This window comes from Rhamphochromis longiceps, linkage group LG2 (genome assembly GCF_057381845.1).
Source record: "Rhamphochromis longiceps isolate RC_006_pf linkage group LG2, R_longiceps_female_GT1.1, whole genome shotgun sequence".
Classification (NCBI taxonomy): domain Eukaryota; kingdom Metazoa; phylum Chordata; class Actinopteri; order Cichliformes; family Cichlidae; genus Rhamphochromis; species Rhamphochromis longiceps.
Genome location: NC_140558.1, coordinates 14,557,862 through 14,576,607, shown reverse-complemented (window position 1 = coordinate 14,576,607; position 18,746 = coordinate 14,557,862). Strand labels below are relative to the sequence as shown.

Sequence of the window (18,746 nt, the reverse complement as noted above, 5' to 3'; positions counted from 1 at the left end):
TTTTCCAATTTTTCTGTTTAACTTATTACTATTGTGCTAAATCATACTATTTCTGCTATTTTATAAGATTTGTGCTTAATATACTATTTCTGCTTTTATAGGATTTGTGCTTAATATAGTATTTCTGCTTTTCATAGGATTTGTGCTTAATATAGTATTTCTGCTAAATTTAGTATTTCTGATTAATTATAGTTTTTCTACTAAATCATAGTACAGTATTTCTGCTTTTTATGGGATTTGTGCTAAAACAAAGTATTTCTACTAAATGTAGTATTTATGCTTAATCATACCATTTCTGCTTTTTATAGGATTTGTGCTTAATATAGTATTTCTGCTAAATTATAGTATTTCTGCCAAATTATAATATTTGTGCTAAAACAGTCTTAATTTAAAATTACAATATTCATAGTTCATCACAGTGTCTCTGGTAAATCACAATATTTCTGCTCTGTTGTACTATTTTCTAAATCATAGTGTTTCTGTAATGTTTAAGTATTTTTGGCTAAATATATTCTTTCTGTTATTTTATACTATTTCTCCTAAATTCTTGTATTTTTGAGAAGTTATCATGTTTCTGGTAAGTTACAATATTTCTGCTAAATTCTGCTATGCTATTGTATCTCTGCCAAGTATTATGTTTCCTCTAAGATATTGCAGTTCTGCTAAGTTATTCCATTTTAGCAAACTTCTTTTGCTTCTGCAAAGTTTTTACAATTTCTGCAACTTTTCAGCTTTTTCAGCTACTTTTTGCATACAGCTTCAGCTTTAAGCATCCACACTGCATTTTCGCAGGAAATGCAAATTTTTCTAGTTCTAGTTGCTTCCGTACACTTTTGGGGAATTAACTACTTCCACAATTTTCAGCCGATTTTCACCGTTCAAATTTTAAACTATTCAGCTATTTTTGCTCTTTCCGGCTATGACTTTTGCTATTTTTAACTATTATACTTTTTAAAATATTCCACTTTTTTCCTTTAATTTGTCCCATTGAAATGAATGGGAAACTTCAGCAATTCTGCTAAAATTTGCTTGTTTTTGAAACTTAACTACTTCCTCATACTTTCACCTAGAACAACCATTCAAATTTTAAAATGTTCACAAATTATTGGGCTATTCAGGTATGATTCAGCTTTTTCAAATCTTTTACTGTTTTACTTTTATGCCTCTTAAAGTTTTGAGTTGCAAAATTGTGATTTTTCACAAAATAAATGCGTTGTTATGGTTGCTATGCTCTTGGCTTCCAGTGTGACACTGAAGCTTTTGCAATTTTCACTTCATGTCCGAACAACTTCTTGCTACTTGCTCAATTTTCACTCAACTTCCACAAATTATACATCAAAACGTAGGTATTTTTGCTGGCTTTCAGAAAATGTCACTATCATTGTTGTGGGATTTATAGAATTTTGGCAAATCTCCTCAGACCAACACAATGTCGGAAAACTCTCCATATAAAGTCAATGGAGAGTTTGTTCAAAATCACGGCTGGATTTCTGTAATGAGAGGCATATTCGAATCGTCATATCTCCTTAACGAAGCAAAGTTAAGACATGAGGCTTGTCCCCGAATATCTTCAGACACCCCTGACGCTCACAATTCAAGAATTTCTTTCTCACCTATTACCGTTCTGAAATGAGTTGGACTTGTTTGAGGGTAGGAAATTTGTCCTTCGCTCAGATTTCTTCAGATTTCAAACCCTGGAAATGAACCACTTTTTTCTCTCGTCATAACTTTTTTTTGGATTTCCACAGAGACCTGAAAATTTCCATGACTGTTCACCAAAGCCTGCTGTCTCTTACGGTGAAAGAATGATATCGATACTCCAAATAGATTTAGAGTTAGAAAGCGTTGTTTGAGGGCAAGTCAAGGCAGTTTTTGCTTCGCTCTACTCAGTTATGGTGCATTACAAGTCAAATATCTTTAATAATTCATATTTTAATGATAAATTGTAAACACTGGAAGATTCCCCCTTCTCTTCTGAACAAAACGGTGTAAGAATGACCGCTCTAGCCCCTACGGTTTGGAAATTATTGTCATTTGTTTGAGGGGAGTCGTCACTATGAGAAATAGACTGCAATAATCCTGTGCCTCTCTGTGCTGCGTGTGTAAAAAGATGCACCTTTTTTGGCGGGAAAACGTAAACAGCCACTCTGATTGGTGGATTTAAATTCGGCAGCTCTCTCCCTCTGTGTCTGTCTGTGTGTGTGTGTGTGTGTGTGTGTGTGTGTGTGTGTGTGTGTGTGTGTGTGTATGTTTAGTGGGAGAGAGAGAACCCTACCCTTATTTGGCAGCATGTCATTGTAGGATTTAAATTGAATATAGTTAGACTGATTGACTGGATTAGAGCCTGTGTTTGTGTGTCCCTCTCTGCATTTCTGTTTCAATATGCCTCCATATTTGTAATTTTGTAAGTTATTGCTATTCTGCTAAATCATAGTATTTCTGGTACTTTTCGGTACTTGTGGTAAATACAGTATTTCTGCTAAATTATAGTATTTCTGCTTTATTATACTATTTGTGCTAAAACATAGTATTTCTACTAAATGTAGTATTTCTGCTTTTTATACTATTTGTGCTAAATTATAATATTTCTGCTTTTTATACTATTTGTGCTAAATTATAATGTTTCTGCTTTTTATACTATTTGTGCTAAAACATAGTATTTCTACTAAATGTAGTATTTATGCTTAATCATACTATTTCTGCTTTTTATGGGATTTGTGCCTAATATAGTATTTCTGCTTTTTATAGGATTTGTGCTTAATATAGTATTTCTGCTAAATTATAGTATTTCTGCTTTTTATAGGATTTGTGCTAAAACATAGTATTTCTACTAAATGTAGTATTTATGCTTAATCATACTATTTCTATATATTTCTGCCAGGTCCCCAGGCAGCCAATCCTCTGTGATGACTGAGACATTCAAATTTTCAAATCAGGGCCTGCACGGTTTCCCAGCCAATCATATATGTGTCCTGAGGCATTCAAATTTGCATATTGGGGCCTTCATGGCTTCTAAGCCAGCCAATCATATCTGAGGGCTGAGGAACTCAAATCCACAAATCAGGGCCTGCACGGCTTCCCAGCCAGCCAATCATATATGTGGTCTCAGCCATTCAAATTTGCATATTGGGGAATTCGTGGCTTCTAAGTCAACAAGTCATCCATGTCATATATCTCTAAAAATTCACATTTTAATGATAAATTGTCAACACTTGAAGATTCCCCCATCTCTTCTGAACAAAACGGTGTAAGAATGACCGCTCTAGCCCCTACGGTTAGGAAATTATGGTCATTTGTTTGAGGGGAGTCGTCATTATGAGAAATAGACTGCAATAATCCTGTGCCTCTCTGTGCTGCGTGTGTAAAAAGATGCACATGTTTTGGCGGGAAAAAGTACACAGGCTCTCTGATTGGTGGATTCAAATTCAGCAGCTCCCAGGCTGACCTAGAAACTTACTTCTCTCTCCCTGTGCATTTTTTTGCTGATTTTTTCATTTAACAAGTATATTTGAGGGACACTCAGCATGTTCAGCATTTTTTCAGCTGTCCATTTTGCTTTTCCAATTTTTCTGTTTAACTTATTACTATTGTGCTAAATCATACTATTTCTGCTATTTTATAAGATTTGTGCCTAATATAGTATTTCTGCTAAATTACAGTATTTCTGCTTTTTATACTATTTGTGCTAAAACATAGTATTTCTACTAAATGTAGTATTTATGCTTAATCATACTATTTCAGCTTTTTATGGGATTTGTGCCTAATATAGTATTTCTGCTTTTTATAGGATTTTTGCTCAAACATAGTATTTCTACTAAATGTAGTGTTTATGCTTAATCATACTATTTCTGCTTTTTATAGGATTTGTGCTTAATATAGTATTTCTGCTAAATTATAGTATTTCTGCTTTTTATAGTATTTGTGCTAAAACATAGTATTTCTACTAAATGTAGTATTTATGCTTAATCATAGTATTTCTATATATTTCTGCCAGGTCCCCAGGCAGCCAATCCTCTGTGAGGACTTAGACATTCAAATTTTCAAATCAGGGCCTGCACGGTTTCCCAGCCAATCATATATGTGTCCTGAGGCATTCAAATTTGCATATTGGGGAATTCGTGGTTTCTAAGTCAACAAGTCATCCATGTCATATATCTCTAAAAATTCACATTTTAATGATAAATTGTTAACACTGGAAGATTCCCCCATCTCTTCTGAACAAAACGGTGTAAGAATGGCCGCTCTAGCCCCTACGGTTAGGAAATTATGGTCATTTGTTTGAGGGGAGTCCTCACTATGAGAAATAGGCTGCAATAATCCTGTGCCTCTCTGTGCTGCGTGTGTAAAACGATGCACATGTTTTGGCGGGAAAACGTAAACAGCCACTCTGATTGGTGGATTTAAATTCGGCAGCTCTCTCCCTCTGTGTGTGTGTGTGTGTGTGTGTGTGTGTGTGTGTGTGTGTGTGTGTTTAGTGGGAGAGAGAGGACCCTGCCCTTATTTGGCAGCATGTCATTGTAGGATTTAAATTGAATATAGTTAGACTGGTTGACTGGATTAGAGCCTGTGTTTGTGTGTCCCTCTGTGCATTTCTGTTTCAATATGCCTCCATATTTGTAATTTTGTAAGTTATTACTATTCTGCTAAATCATAGTATTTCTGGTACTTTTCGGTACTTGTGCTAAATACAGTATTTCTGCTAAATTATAGTATTTATTCTTTTTATAGGATTTGTGCCTAACATAGTATTTCTGCTAAATTATAGTATTTCTGCTTTTTATACTATTTGTGCCTAATATAGTATTTCTGCTTTTTATAGGATTTGTGCCTAATATAGTATTTCTGCTTTTTATAGGATTTGTGCCTAATATAGTATTTCTGCTTTTTATAGGATTTGTGCTTAATATAGTATTTCTGCTAAATTATAGTATTTCTGCTTTTTATAGGATTTGTGCTAAAACATAGTATTTCTACTAAATGTAGTATTTATGCTTAATCATACTATTTCTATATATTTCTGCAAGGTCCACAGGCAGCCAATCCTCTGTGAGGACTGAGACATTCAAATTTTCAAATCAGGGCCTGCACGGTTTCCCAGCCAATCATATATGTGTCCTGAGGCATTCAAATTTGCATATTGGGGCCTTCATGGCTTCTAAGCCAGCCAATCATATCTGAGGGCTGAGGAATTCAAATCCACAAATCAGGGCCTACACAGCTTCCCAGCCAGCCAATCATGTATGTGGGCTCCAGGTATTCAAATTTGCATATTGGGGAATTCGTGGCTTCTAAGACAACAAGTCATCCATGTCATATATCTCTAATAATTCATTATTTAATGATAAATTGTCAACACTTGAAGATTCCCCCATCTCTTCTGAACAAAACGGTGTAAGAATGACCGCTCTAGCCCCTACGGTTAGGAAATTATGGTCATTTGTTTGTGGGGAGTCGTCACTATGAGAAATAGACTGCAATAATCCTGTGTCTCTCTGTGCTGCGTGTGTAAACAGAAGCACCTGTTTTGGCGGGAAAAAGTGCACAGGCTCTCTGATTGGTGGATTCAAATTCAGCTGCTCCCAGGCTGACCTAGAAACTTACTTCTCTCTCCCTGTGTGTGTGTGTGTGTGTGTGTGTGTGTGTGTGTGTGTGTGTGTGTGAGTGTGTGTGTGTGTGTGTGTGTGTGTGTGACAGAGAGAGAGAGAGAGAGAAAGGCTTTTAATGGGATGACCTCATTCTAAGCTTCAAATTCAATATATTTAGACTGCTTGACTGAATTGGATCTTGTGTGTGTGTCTCTCTGTGCATGTGTGTTTCCTTATGTGTACATATTTCTGATTGTGTGGCTGTTATATATTTTTTTTGCTGATTTTTTTCATTTAACAAGTATATTTGAGGGACCTTCAGCATGTTCAGCATTTTTTCAGCTGTCCATTTTGCTTTTCCGATTTTTCTGTTTAACTTATTACTATTGTGCTAAATCATACTATTTCTGCTTTTAATAGGATTTGTGCTTAATATAGTATTTCTGCTTTTTATAGGATTTGTGCTTAATATACTATTTCTGCTTTTAATAGGATTTGTGCTTAATATAGTATTTCTGCTTTTTATAGGATTTGTGCTTAATATACTATTTCTGCTTTTTATAGGATTTGTGCTTAATCATGCTATTTCTGCTAAATGTAGTATTTATGCTTAATCATACTATTTCTATATATTTCTGCCAGGCAGCCAATCCTCTGTGAGGACTCAGACTCATATCACATATCAGGGCCTGCAGGGCTTCCCAGCCAGCCAATCATGTCTGAGGTCTTCCGTTTCCTCTCTCGTCATATCTCAGCGACGGATGTACATAGAGCAATGAAAATCGCAGTCAAAGTACACCAAAGTCCGCTGATTCACCCAGTACAAGGATTATGCTTCTAGTCCACCTAGTGTTTGAGTTACACAACGTTTTGTAACTCCAAAAAACTGCGTTTTTCGCCTCTCACCGCGATCTAATTCTGACTGCTCATCACCCTGTTTTTCCAAACGGCTGCTCTCTTTCCCAGTGGCGCAGTTGGTAATGACACGGGTCTGCAAACCAAAGGTCGCCGGTTCGATTCCACCTTGGTCAACATTTTTTTTCCCTACAAATTAATACACTGTCACAGACCAGTAATTCATATTCATCATTTATTACAATTCTGCAAACTTTTATGATTTTACCAGCTTTTCTAATATGGACCTCACATTCTTGTTAACACTCCATGGCACAAATACTCTTCCCTTTAGGCTCTGTGTATGTGTGTGTGTGTGTATCAATATTTCTCCCATTTTAAAGTATTACTCCTCCATAATTGTATTTCTGTTAAATCAAAGTACTTTTACTACATCTCAGTACTTCTGCTCAATCATAGTATTTCTGCTAAATCATAGTATTTCTGCTACTTTTTGGTACTTGTGCTAAATACAGTATTTCTGCTAAATCATACTATTTCTACTATATTATATTTTTCTTTCTAAATATAGCATTTCTGCTATATAATTGTATTTCTGCTATGTTATAATATTTGTGCTAAATCAGAGTATTTGTGCTGTATCATAGTATTTCTGCCAAATGATAGTATTTCTGTCAAATTATAGTATTTGTGCTAAAACATAGTATTAATTTAAAATTACAATATTCATAGTTCATCACAGTGTCTCTGGTAAATCACAGTATTTCTGCTCTGTTGTACTATTTTTCTAAATCATAGTGTTTCTGTAATGTTTAAGTATTTTTGGCTAAATATATTCTTTCTGTTATCTTATACTATTTCTCCTAAGTTCTTGTATTTTTGAGAAGTTATCATGTTTCTGGTAAGTTACAATATTTCTGCAAAGTTCTGCTATGCTATTGTATTTCTGCCAAGTATTATGTTTCCTCTAAGATATTGCAGTTCTGCTAAGTTATTCCATTTTAGCAAAGTTCTTTTGCTTCTGCAAAGTTTTTACAATTTCTGCAACTTTTCAGCTTTTTCAGCTAGTTTTTGCACACAGCTTCAGCTTTAAGCATCCACACTGCATTTTCGCAGGAAATGCAAATTTTTCTAGTTTCATTTGACCTTTGGTTTTAAATTCAGTTTCCTGGGTGAATTTTCTTATTTGAGTTCAGCTTTTACTACATTCATCGTTTTTAATGATTGTATGCAGGGCACGTGTCAGAGGCAGGAAAATCTGTGCAGGATGTCTGTCTCCAGAAACACATCCATCAAAGCCCGTAATGACTGAACTAACGGGGACCAAAGCGCTCTCTGCAGTCGTTCATTCTAATTTGATCATTTTTATTTTATTCTAGTGCTTTTAGTTTTCAAGAGTCTAGTTTGTCTGTTTGGCGTGATACGGGATTTGGGCATTTTTAGGAAAAGCACTGAACCTGCTCAGTGACCCATGATGTGATCAAAAGGTCCATTTACAGTGTAGAAACACAGTATAGCTGATATTTATTCCTATAAAATATGCTGCTTACATTTTGTTGGTAGAGTCTTGCTATGCTCTGGTTCTGATGCTCAGGAAGGCAAAAAAATAGAAAACTAATCATTGGCTGTCAGGTGAGTTCCTTCCACAGTGCAATGATGTGACATTAATCATGGATCAAATCTTTCTTCAAATACTACACGACTCCTCGCTGTACCACTTATAACAGCTCCATTTACAGTCAGCAAAACTCCGGGGACATTCTTATTTGCATGTGTCCTTAAAATGTAATTAATGTAAGCATGCAAAGAAACTTCCAAACTCCTATGAGGACACGTCGGTCTAATTTATGAAGTTACACAAAGCTGAAATGATCAGAACATTAAAAGAACATTATGATAACAGTAAATGTTAGTATGGCAGAGTGTTTCAGAAAAAGCTCAGGTGACACAATGAGGGAACACCTGAAAGACTCAAACCTCACTGATGGAAATGATCAGGATAAACCACAGAGCTGTCTTCATAAAGTCATCAGCACATCAGAAACAGCAGCGACACGAGCCCCAGCTGCCTGACAGGTCTGCACAAAACACTCGTTTCCACGTGATCTGTGCCAAAATCACTTGCAACACTCAGCAGCTTAATGAGCCCCACGAGAGCTGCTGTGTGAGTGTGTGTGTCTATGACTTTATGTGTGTCTGTGTGACCCCGGTCCTTGTGTTGACAGGCAGCTCAGAGAAAGTTTTGCTGGCGTTTCGATGAAGATGGACGGGGTGAGCGAGGTTAAAGGTGGCAGGGGACAATCGCTCTCTCTTTCACAGTCTCCTCGTGCACTCGCTCTCTAACCTTCCCTCTGCGTTTGTTTTCGGTCACACACACATGTGAGAATGATTTCTGCAATGCTCATGTTGTTAAAGACTTTATTTATCAGACTGTTTATGACACCAGAGCCCATCACCTCTGAAAACAGCGAGCAGCAACCGAGACAGCTGGAGGAATATAAATGAGTGTGTAAGGCAGGATGGACACACACACACACACTCACACACACAGACACACACACTCTCACACACAGACAGGGACACACACACCCACACATCTCACTGACTGTGTGGTCACGTCATGGCTACACTGCATCACCTTACACTGACTGATCCACTCATCACAGAGGTAGTAACCTGCTCTCGCCTGAATCAGTGGATTTATACAGACTGACAGTAAATATTAGGGCTGGGTATCGTCACTGATTACTAGAATTGATTCGATTCCGATTCACAAGTTCCTGAATCGATTCGATCCACGATTTGATTCAATTCGATTCAATTCGATTTGAATCTGGGAAATCTTGCCTCAGACAGTCAGAAATATTAGAATTCAGATCAGTACATTTACATATTGTTGCATCTATAAAAAGGAAGCTGACACTTTCCAGACTTTACCAAAGGTGTGAGCGTCACAGCAGATGCCTTTGTGTCAAATTACTGAAGATAAAACACAGAAAAACATGAAGATGATTTTCCTGGCCTGGGATTTTATAAAAATATTCTGCAGTAGATCAAAAACGAAAGAAAACCATTAATCAATTTATGAACATTACCTCTGAAGTTACAGAGGTTTTATTAGAGACACGGCTAAGCGTTTTGCATTTTGTATAATTTTAAAAAGTTTAAATCTGAAACATCAGAATCAGCGAGCTGTCGGCTTTCAGCCCCGACTGTGTCCGTGCAGGTGAGAAAGGCGACATCTCACTGATTCTGATCTGCGGTCCGCGCTTTGTGTTTACGTCTTTGTGCAGAAGCCGTGTACCTGCTCTCATTTACTGTTTTAAATGTTTGGTGGTTGTCAAAATTTTGTGACATTTCACCTGAGATTCTGGAATTTTGGGCAAAATACATTTATATAAAAAAATCGATTCAGGATTTTAATGAATCGATATCACGTTATCCAAGCCAGAATCGATTTTAATCGATGAATCGATTATTAAAACCCACCCCTAATAAATATGATCAGGGGGAGATGGTGGAGAGGATGAAGGTGCTCTGTGGGCCAGTGCTGCTCTTCAGGCTGTGTGTCGGGCAGAGTGGAATCACTTTTACTGAGTCACAGCTAAGTGAGAATGTTATCTGCCCCATTCTCGTCCCAACATCAGGGCAGCCCGATCCACATCTGCAGGGGGGCGCAGGAGCAAATCGTCTCTGTTCCTTGTGATCACTGTGGCTTATATGGAGCGAAACACCTCAGTCTCAGTGGACTGTTTTCACCGAGTGGAAGGTGGATGGGTTAAAGCAGAGATTTCCACATTTAAACAGCAGAGAACACAGAGTATACAGTGGGGCAAAAAAGTATTTAGTCAGCCACCGATTGTGCAAGTTCCCCCACCTAAAATGATGACAGAGGTCAGTAATTTGCACCAGAGGTACACTTCAACTGTGAGAGACAGAATGTGAAAAAAAAATCCATGAATCCACATGGTAGGATTTGTAAAGAATTTATTCGTAAATCAGGGTGGAAAATAAGTATTTGGTCAATAACAAAAATACAACTCAATACTTTGTAACATAACCTTTGTGGGCAATAACAGAGGTCAAACGTTTACTATAGGTCTTTACCAGGTTTGCACACACAGTAGCTGGTATTTTGGCCCATTCCTCCATGCAGATCTTCTCGAGAGCAGTGATGTTTTGGGGCTGTCGCCGAGCAACACGGACTTTCAACTCCCACCACAGATTTTCTATGGGGTTGAGGTCTGGAGACTGGCTAGGCCACTCCAGGACTTTCAAATGCTTCTTACGGAGCCACTCCTTTGTTGCCCGGGCGGTGTGTTTTGGATCATTGTCATGTTGGAAGACCCAGCCTCGTTTCATCTTCAAAGTTCTCACTGATGGAAGGAGGTTTTGGCTCAAAATCTCACGATACATGGCCCCATTCATTCTGTCCTTAACACGGATCAGTCATCCTGTCCCCTTGGCAGGAAAACAGCCCCATAGCATGATGTTTCCACCCCCATGCTTCACAGTAGGTATGGTGTTCTTGGGATGCAACTCAGTATTCTTCTTCCTCCAAACACGACGAGTTGAGTTTATACCAAAAAGTTCTACTTTGGTTTCATCTGACCACATGACATTCTCCCAATCCTCTGCTGTATCATCCATGTGCTCTCTGGCAAACTTCAGACGGGCCTGGACATGCACTGGCTTCAGCAGCGGAACACGTCTGGCACTGCGGGATTTGATTCCCTGCCGTTGTAGTGTGTTACTGATGGTGACCTTTGTTACTTTGGTCCCAGCTCTCTGCAGGTCATTCACCAGGTCCCCCCGTGTGGTTCTGGGATCTTTGCTCACCGTTCTCATGATCATTTTGACCCCACGGGATGAGATCTTGCGTGGAGCCCCAGATCGAGGGAGATTATCAGTGGTCTTGTATGTCTTCCATTTTCTGATGATTGCTCCCACAGTTGATTTTTTCACACCAAGCTGCTTGCCTATTGTAGATTCACTCTTCCCAGTCTGGTGCAGGTCTACAATACTTTTCCTGGTGTCCTTCAAAAGCTCTTTGGTCTTGGCCATGGCAGAGTTTGGAGTCTGACTGTTTGAGGCTGTGGACAGGTGTCTTTTATACAGATGATGAGTTCAAACAGGTGCCATTCATACAGGTAACGAGTGGGGGACAGAAAAGCTTCTTACAGAAGACATTACAGGTCTGTGAGAGCCAGAGATTTTCCTTGTTTGAGGTGACCAAATACTTATTTTCCACCCTAATTTATGAATAAATTCTTTACAAATCCTACCATGTGAATTCATGGATTTTTTTTTCACATTCTGTCTCTCACAGTTGAAGTGTACCTCTGGTGCAAATTACTGACCTCTGTCATCATTTTAAGTGGGGGAACTTGCACAATCGGTGGCTGACTAAATACTTTTTTGCCCTACTGTATCTGACATGCTTACAAAGCAGAGGTTTGGCAGTAAGGTTAACTTTTTACCCCTGAACTCAGAGCATTCTCCATATTTAAGGCAGCTTATAGTCAGAATGACTGCATGTGCATCAGAAGGCAGTGATGCTGGTCTCAGGAACTATTCTAATGACTTCATGGATATACACTGAGGGGTCAGAGGTCATCGAGCTGCTGAATGTGGCCTTCACATCAGTGAGCCTCACCTGCAGCTTCACAGGTGTACCTCTGAAGTCAGAGATGCCCACGTTTCTGCACATGACACCAAAGCTGTGACCTCATTAATACTCAGTCAGTTATTCCCGACACGCGGAGAGAAGATCAGAGAGTTCTTACACCTGAGACAGGTAAGGTGTGGTCATCGTCAGGCAGCTGAGCTCCACACTGACCTCTCTGCTCACACTGTTTTCATCTGTCTTACATCTGGATGTTAATCATCCACAGTATAATACACAGGAATATGTAGGCTGGTGGGAGGGAAACACACGTGTAAATATTCTGGGATGTTCCAGGGAAAATTAGTGTTTCCAGAGTGTCCCGGGCGCTCGTCTCAGTGTTTAGGAACTCAGTGATTTTATGAATTTTCTTTTTCAGATGGAAAACTTTCAGAGGGCAAGAAGAAATAAACATTTAAAGGGACGAGTTTTTTCCTGAAAGCCTCAAAGAGTGAGTGAGTGAAACCCGTTTGTCCAGACTGAATCTGTGAGCGCGTCATTTTGTTTCCGTTCTTTGCATGGCGCTTGTGTCACAGCGGATCTTAAACTGAACTCAAACACAACTCGACCCTGTGTCTGTGGTGTCGGCAGCCTCGTCTGTCTGTCTCTGTGTCTGATATGCTGTTGTTGTTGTTGTTGCCACAGTGACGCATGAAGCATTTCTTCTTCGTGTAAACAAAACTTCCCAGAATCCCATTTTTTTAAATGTTTATGCTAAACATATTTTGTTCAGCTTTTTTCCATCTTTGGCTCGTCTTTGTGTCTCCTCGGGCAGCTTTCACTTCCACGAACTTGTGAAAAAGATCCCCCCTCCCACGCGGACGCCAGCCCGCAGCACTCACCAGGTGGTCGATGCCGATACTGTTCCAGCCCTGCATGATGGGCAGGAAGGAGATGAAAGTGGGAATGACCCAGCAGCCGCCGATCATTAAAGCCACTCGCATGGGCGTCATTTTGTTCCGGTAGACCAGAGGCTGGCAGCAGATAGCGTAGTATCTGCAGGGAGATGACAGAGAGAGAGCGTAAGTATGATTACAGGAATCCGACTCACACACACTTATTAAAAATTGCCACAAACACACAGTTTCACCCCAAACCTGACAAAGAGAAGAAGAAGAAAAGGAAGCGAGCTGTGAAATGGTTCGATAGGTAGAGCAGAGGTAGAGCAGGTGAAAGTTAAAGGAATCGACAAGTCCGAGCATCTCTGATTTTATTTTCTGTTGCCTGGAATAAATGAGCAAATCCATGAATAGAGCCAAAAACACAAAGAGTCACTGTGAATAAACTGGCTTCTGTCCCCCCGACCTCCTGGCTCTGTTTTCCAGTTTCAGAGAGCGAGACAAGAGGACATTTCCACCATCCTGCATTTACAAAAACATGCTAACCGCGAATAAAAGCCACCAATTAGCACTGACTTCAGCAATGAAACGGTTCCCATTACCTTCCCGTAATGTCTCTTTCCACTCTGTCTTTCTTTGAGCCTGTCTCTCATCATCATCCATCATCATCATCTCTGTACCTCTTCTCTCATCCAGCCCTCACGTCTCGCCTTTCTGCTTTTGTCCTCCATCTGTTCTGCTTTGATCCCACCCTTCGATCACAGTTTTATTGCCCCATTCTGCATCCCGAAGGCTCAGCTGAAGACCAGAGGAGCCATGCTGACACCATCACGACCATCTGAGGCCTTTTCTTCACACCGTTCAGCCACTTGTCTCCCAGAGGCACAAACCCGGATCCTCTGCTGCATCTGCCAGTAACCCAACACTGCACACAGGGGGCTGGGCCTGTCGTGGGGTATTCCTTTAAATATTATTTAAAATCAATAATAATGATGATTCTGGCCTAACTCTAACCCTGCCCTATTAAACACAAACTCCTCCCTGTGATGTTCAATCAAACTTCTGCCTCTTCACACACTTGAGGGAAGCTCCACGTCTCACTCTAAGCAACAGACTGGGAGAGACATGAAACCAAAGGAAGGAGAGGAAGCTATTAAAAAAGGAAGTAAAGATAAAAACAAAGGAGGAAGAGGAAAAGAGAAATGAGAAGGATGAGGATAAAGAGGCTGATTAATCCTTTTATCAAAGTTCTGATGACAGATGTGGTGTTCCTCATGGGAACAAAGCCTCCATATCTGCACTTTTATCTGGTCACTGAGCTCACGCCTGTTCCACCGTGACAGGAAACAGATAAAGTCAACCAACCAAAATGGACCTCCTGACCTCCTGCACACAAAGTGCTTCTGTGAGCCGCCGTATGTTTGTTTCAGGTGTAAAACTTCTTGCTGTGCTGAAGCTGCAGAGTCTGCAGTCTTGTGTGGATGGTTAGAAGGTGAAGACCCAGAAACAGGAACCCGAAAACACACAGTGAGGGTAAGCAGACACCCTCACGCACTGAGGAGTAATGAGGATTGACCACAGCTGGGAGGAAACAAGACAGAGGCGTACTCAATTATCAGAAATGCAACAGCAAGTGAACAATAAGAACTGAAGAGGGAAATGCAGACCACCAACAAATAAGAGAATGCTGTAAAAGTCCAAAAATATAACTAGAAGTCAGAAATACGAGGAATACAGAACAGAAGACTCCCACGAGTTCTTCTACTTGATTTAAGCTGTTGCGTTAAAGGTGGTGTTTGATATTCAGGTGATAAAATAGCAGTTTAACCAATCAGTATACTGCAATAGTTTTTGCACATGCCCACAAGTTTTACAGGGTAAAGTAACATGTCAATCTTATTGTAACAGACGTAGCAGACAGGGCCACATATTGCACACGTTGACTTTTCAACACTTTCTTTTATTTCCGGTTGTCATAACTTACACGCAACTGCAGCTTTTCAGTTGCCAGCCAAACACACCAACAACAACGACGCCCCCAGGACCCAGTTCATTCTGCTTTAAGCAGAGTGTGATTGCTGATGCTGCTCAGGTGTGTCCGCCTCCCCCACAGCTGCACCACAGACCATGCCCTGCCACACTTATATATTTCAGCTCTGTAATATTCTTGATATTTAATTTGAAATATTTGTATATATATTAGAGCTCTTTGTTATACTTTGTAAACTTTGTAATATAAAGTATTATTTAATTAGTTCAGCCTGTTACTGTTTTTATTGTCTTTCCTCAGGGATTATTAAAGTGTGCTTAATCTGTGTGTGTGTGTGTGTGTGTGTGTGTGTGTGTGTGTGTGTGTGTGTGTGTGTGTGTGTGTGTGTGTGTGTGTGTGTGTGTGTGTGTGTATTTACATAGCTACATCCAGCTTGTTGTGTGTGAATTTCCTGGTTTTTCTGTTTTTTGAGAGTACTCCTGTCTGATCCCATTTCTGTATTTGGTCTCTCGTCCCTCTGTGTCAGGTTGACATTTGAGCGCCTGGTTCTCTCCTACCTCAAGACCCTCACGGCTCCCCTCCTGGACCCCCTGCAGTTTGCATACAGAGCCAAACGGTCTGTAGATGACGCCATCAACATGGCCCTACACTTCATCCTGCAGCATCTGGACTCCCCAGGAACCTACGCCAGGATCCTGTTTGTGGACTTCAGCTCTGCCTTCAACACCATCCTTCCAGACCATCTCCAAGGCAAGCTTTCCCAGATTAATGTGCCTGATCCCATCTGCCGGTGGATCACTGACTTCCTGACGGACAGGAAGCAGCATGTGAGGCTGGGAAAGAATGTCTCGGACTCCCGGACCATCAGCACCGGCTCCCCTCAGGGCTGTGTTCTTTCTCCTCTGCTCTTCTCCCTGTACACCAACTGCTGCACCTCCACCCACCAGTCTGTCAAGCTAATCAAGTTTGCAGATGACACCACCGTTATTGGACTCATCTCGGACGGGGATGAGTCTGCCTACAGGAGGGAGGTTGAACGTCTGGTGTCCTGGTGCAGCCACAACAACCTGGTGCTGAATGCCCAGAAGACAGTGGAGATTACTGTGGACTTCAGGAAGCACACAGCCCCACTCCCCCCATCATCCTGACTGACACCCTCATCACCTCTGTGGACTCATTCCGCTTCCTGGGTACCACCATCACTCAGGACCTGAAGTCGGAGCCCACCATCACCTCCGTCATTAAGAAAGCCCAGCAGAGGATGTACTTCCTGAGGCAGCTGAAGAAATTCAACCTGCCAACACGGACAATGATGCAATTCTACACTGCAATCATCGAGTCCATCCTCACCTCCTCCATCACCGTGTGGTACGCTGGAGCCACTATCAGGGACAAACAGAGACTGCAGCATGTTGTGCGCTCTGCTGAGAAGGTAATTGGCTGCAGACTCCCATCTCTGCAGGACCTGTACACCTCCAGGACACTGGGGCGTGCAGCTCGGATCTCAGCTGACCCTTCTCACCCTGGACACAGTCTGTTTGACCTGCTCCCCTCAGGCAGGAGGCTCCGGTCCATTCGCACCAGAACCTCTCGCCATAAGAACAGTTTCTTCCCCTCTGCTGTTGGACTCATGAACAATAACCGTATGACTGTTCCCACCACTAACACATGACCCTACGCTGTGTTCACTGCATCATTCCATGTTTGGCACTGATCACCACCTGCACTCATGTATATATCTATCTACTTAGTACTTTTAATTCTTATTCTTATTTTTATTTTCATGTCTATTTAAGCGTTATATGACAGTATGTTTGCACTAATCACCGCAGCAATTTCCTAATGTTGTAAACCTGCTCAACATTTGGCAATAAAACCTTTTCTGATTCTGATTCTCACATCATTTCTTAGTGTTTAGAGTTTCTCTTATCTGGGTTTTGTTCTCAGTTGTTTTCGTTATCATGTTTCCCCGTGTTCTCTGTGCGTTGTCTAGTAATCGCCTGCTTGTGATTCCAGGTTTTGTTACTTCGTGTTGTCCGTTAGTAGTCGTTTGTCTCCTGTGCTTGTGTATAGTTTAAGCCTCGTGTCTCTTGTCATTCCCTTCCATGTTTCTTTGTGTCCCCGTCTCATCTACTTTTTCCTTTTGTCTCTCCCCGGTCTAGTCGTCTTGTTCTCCTCCAAAAAGTTGATTCAGTTCATCTGGACGTAGCGTTTTGTGGGAGACACGTTTCGTCACTCATCCAAGTGACTTCTTCAGTCTCAGCTGACTGCAGGTTTCCCCAATCTTATAAACAGTACATTTGCATAATGACTGAAACCAGCCCACTGAGGAACAATGGGCTGGGAGGTCAGTTCCTTAATCTTAATTATGCAAATTCTCATGACCATTGATCAACAACCACTGACCAAAACCCACTGACTTACTTGTTGTACGTCAGAAACCGCCGCAAAATACGGAGAGTGTCCTCAGCGACCAGAAGAGACAAGGATGCGACACCGAGGATGTGGACAAGTGGGTGAAGAATTTGTCTGACAGACAGCTCACCCAAACAGAGAAAAACATCCTTGCTAAAGGGCTGAATTTTGCTATAACACCGAGACAAATCCCACTAGTGGAGCTGATCGCAGCCATAGAAACAGCAATTCGTAACAACAATATTGCAGAAGTGGAAGCAGAGCAACTACGGACGAAGGTTTCGGCCTGTCTCAGCAATGTAAAGCCCCCAGCATCCAACATCACCATGGAGGAGAGGAAGGCACTCACATCACTTAGTGATGACAACAACATTATCATCCTTCCGGCAGACAAGGGTAGGTGCACAGTACTGCTAAACCAGAAAGACTATTATGAGAAAATTTTGTCACAACTCAGTGACGAAAATACTTATGAGCCCCTGAAACAAGACCAAGTAAGTGGTTACAGGAAGAGGGTGATAGACTGTCTGAAGCAGTTAGAACAAGACAAGGCTATTGACCGGACCTCGTACCACAGGCTATACCCAGGGGAATCTACACCAAGTCCGTATGGTTTACCAAAAATACATAAACAGGGTGCACCTTTAAGACCAATTGTCTGGATGATCAACTCTGTCACCTATAACATCTCCAAGTTTCTGGCTTCGATCCTCAACCCGCTGGTGGGCAGCTCTGAACACCACATCCAGAACACCCTGGATTTTGTTGAGAAGGTGAGAGATGTCATTATGGAGGCAGATGGAACCATTGATCAATGGTCATGAGAATTTGCATAATTAAGATTAAGGAACTGACCTCCCAGCCCATTGTTCCTTCAGTGGGCTGGTTTCAGTCATTATGCAAATGTACTGTTTATAAGATTGGGGAAACCTGCAGTCAGCTGAGACTGAAGAAGTCACTTGGATGAGTGATGAAACGTTTCTCCCACAAAACGCTACGTCCAGATGAACAGAATCAACTTTTTGGAGATTTACTTCCCTGGATGATTGAGAATGCATCAAGACGTCTTGTTCTCCTCTTCCTTGAGTTCCCGTTGTTCCCTGGTCAGTCTCTCTGTGCCAGTCACTCATGTCTCCATGCCTGTTCACCTCTGTTTCTGTGCCAAGCCCATGTGTCTTAGTCCCGGTGTTTATATTAGTTACTTCCTGTTTTGTTTTGATAGTCCCTCACCTCATGTGCATTATTTTCAGTTTTGCTTCCTCTGTCTTGTTGTCCCTGGTTTGTTCCTGCCTTGTTTCCTGCCTTGCTGTACATTTACTGTGTCTGTCTCCCTCTTGTCTTTGTCACGCCATCCCTCGCACCTTTCTAGCTGAGCTCCCAGCTCTGAGGTCCCACTG

General features: G+C 41.0%; 1 protein-coding gene across 1 annotated transcript in view; it reads right to left on the bottom strand.

Moving 5' to 3' along the window:
- htr4 (5-hydroxytryptamine receptor 4) overlaps positions 1-18,746 on the bottom strand; it is a 55,036-nt gene that overhangs the window by 19,858 nt on the left and 16,432 nt on the right. The window contains exon 3 of the mRNA XM_085418227.1: positions 12,948-13,101. Coding sequence (XP_085274353.1) covers positions 12,948-13,101 — 154 coding nt within the window. The remainder of the gene's footprint in view (positions 1-12,947; positions 13,102-18,746) is intronic.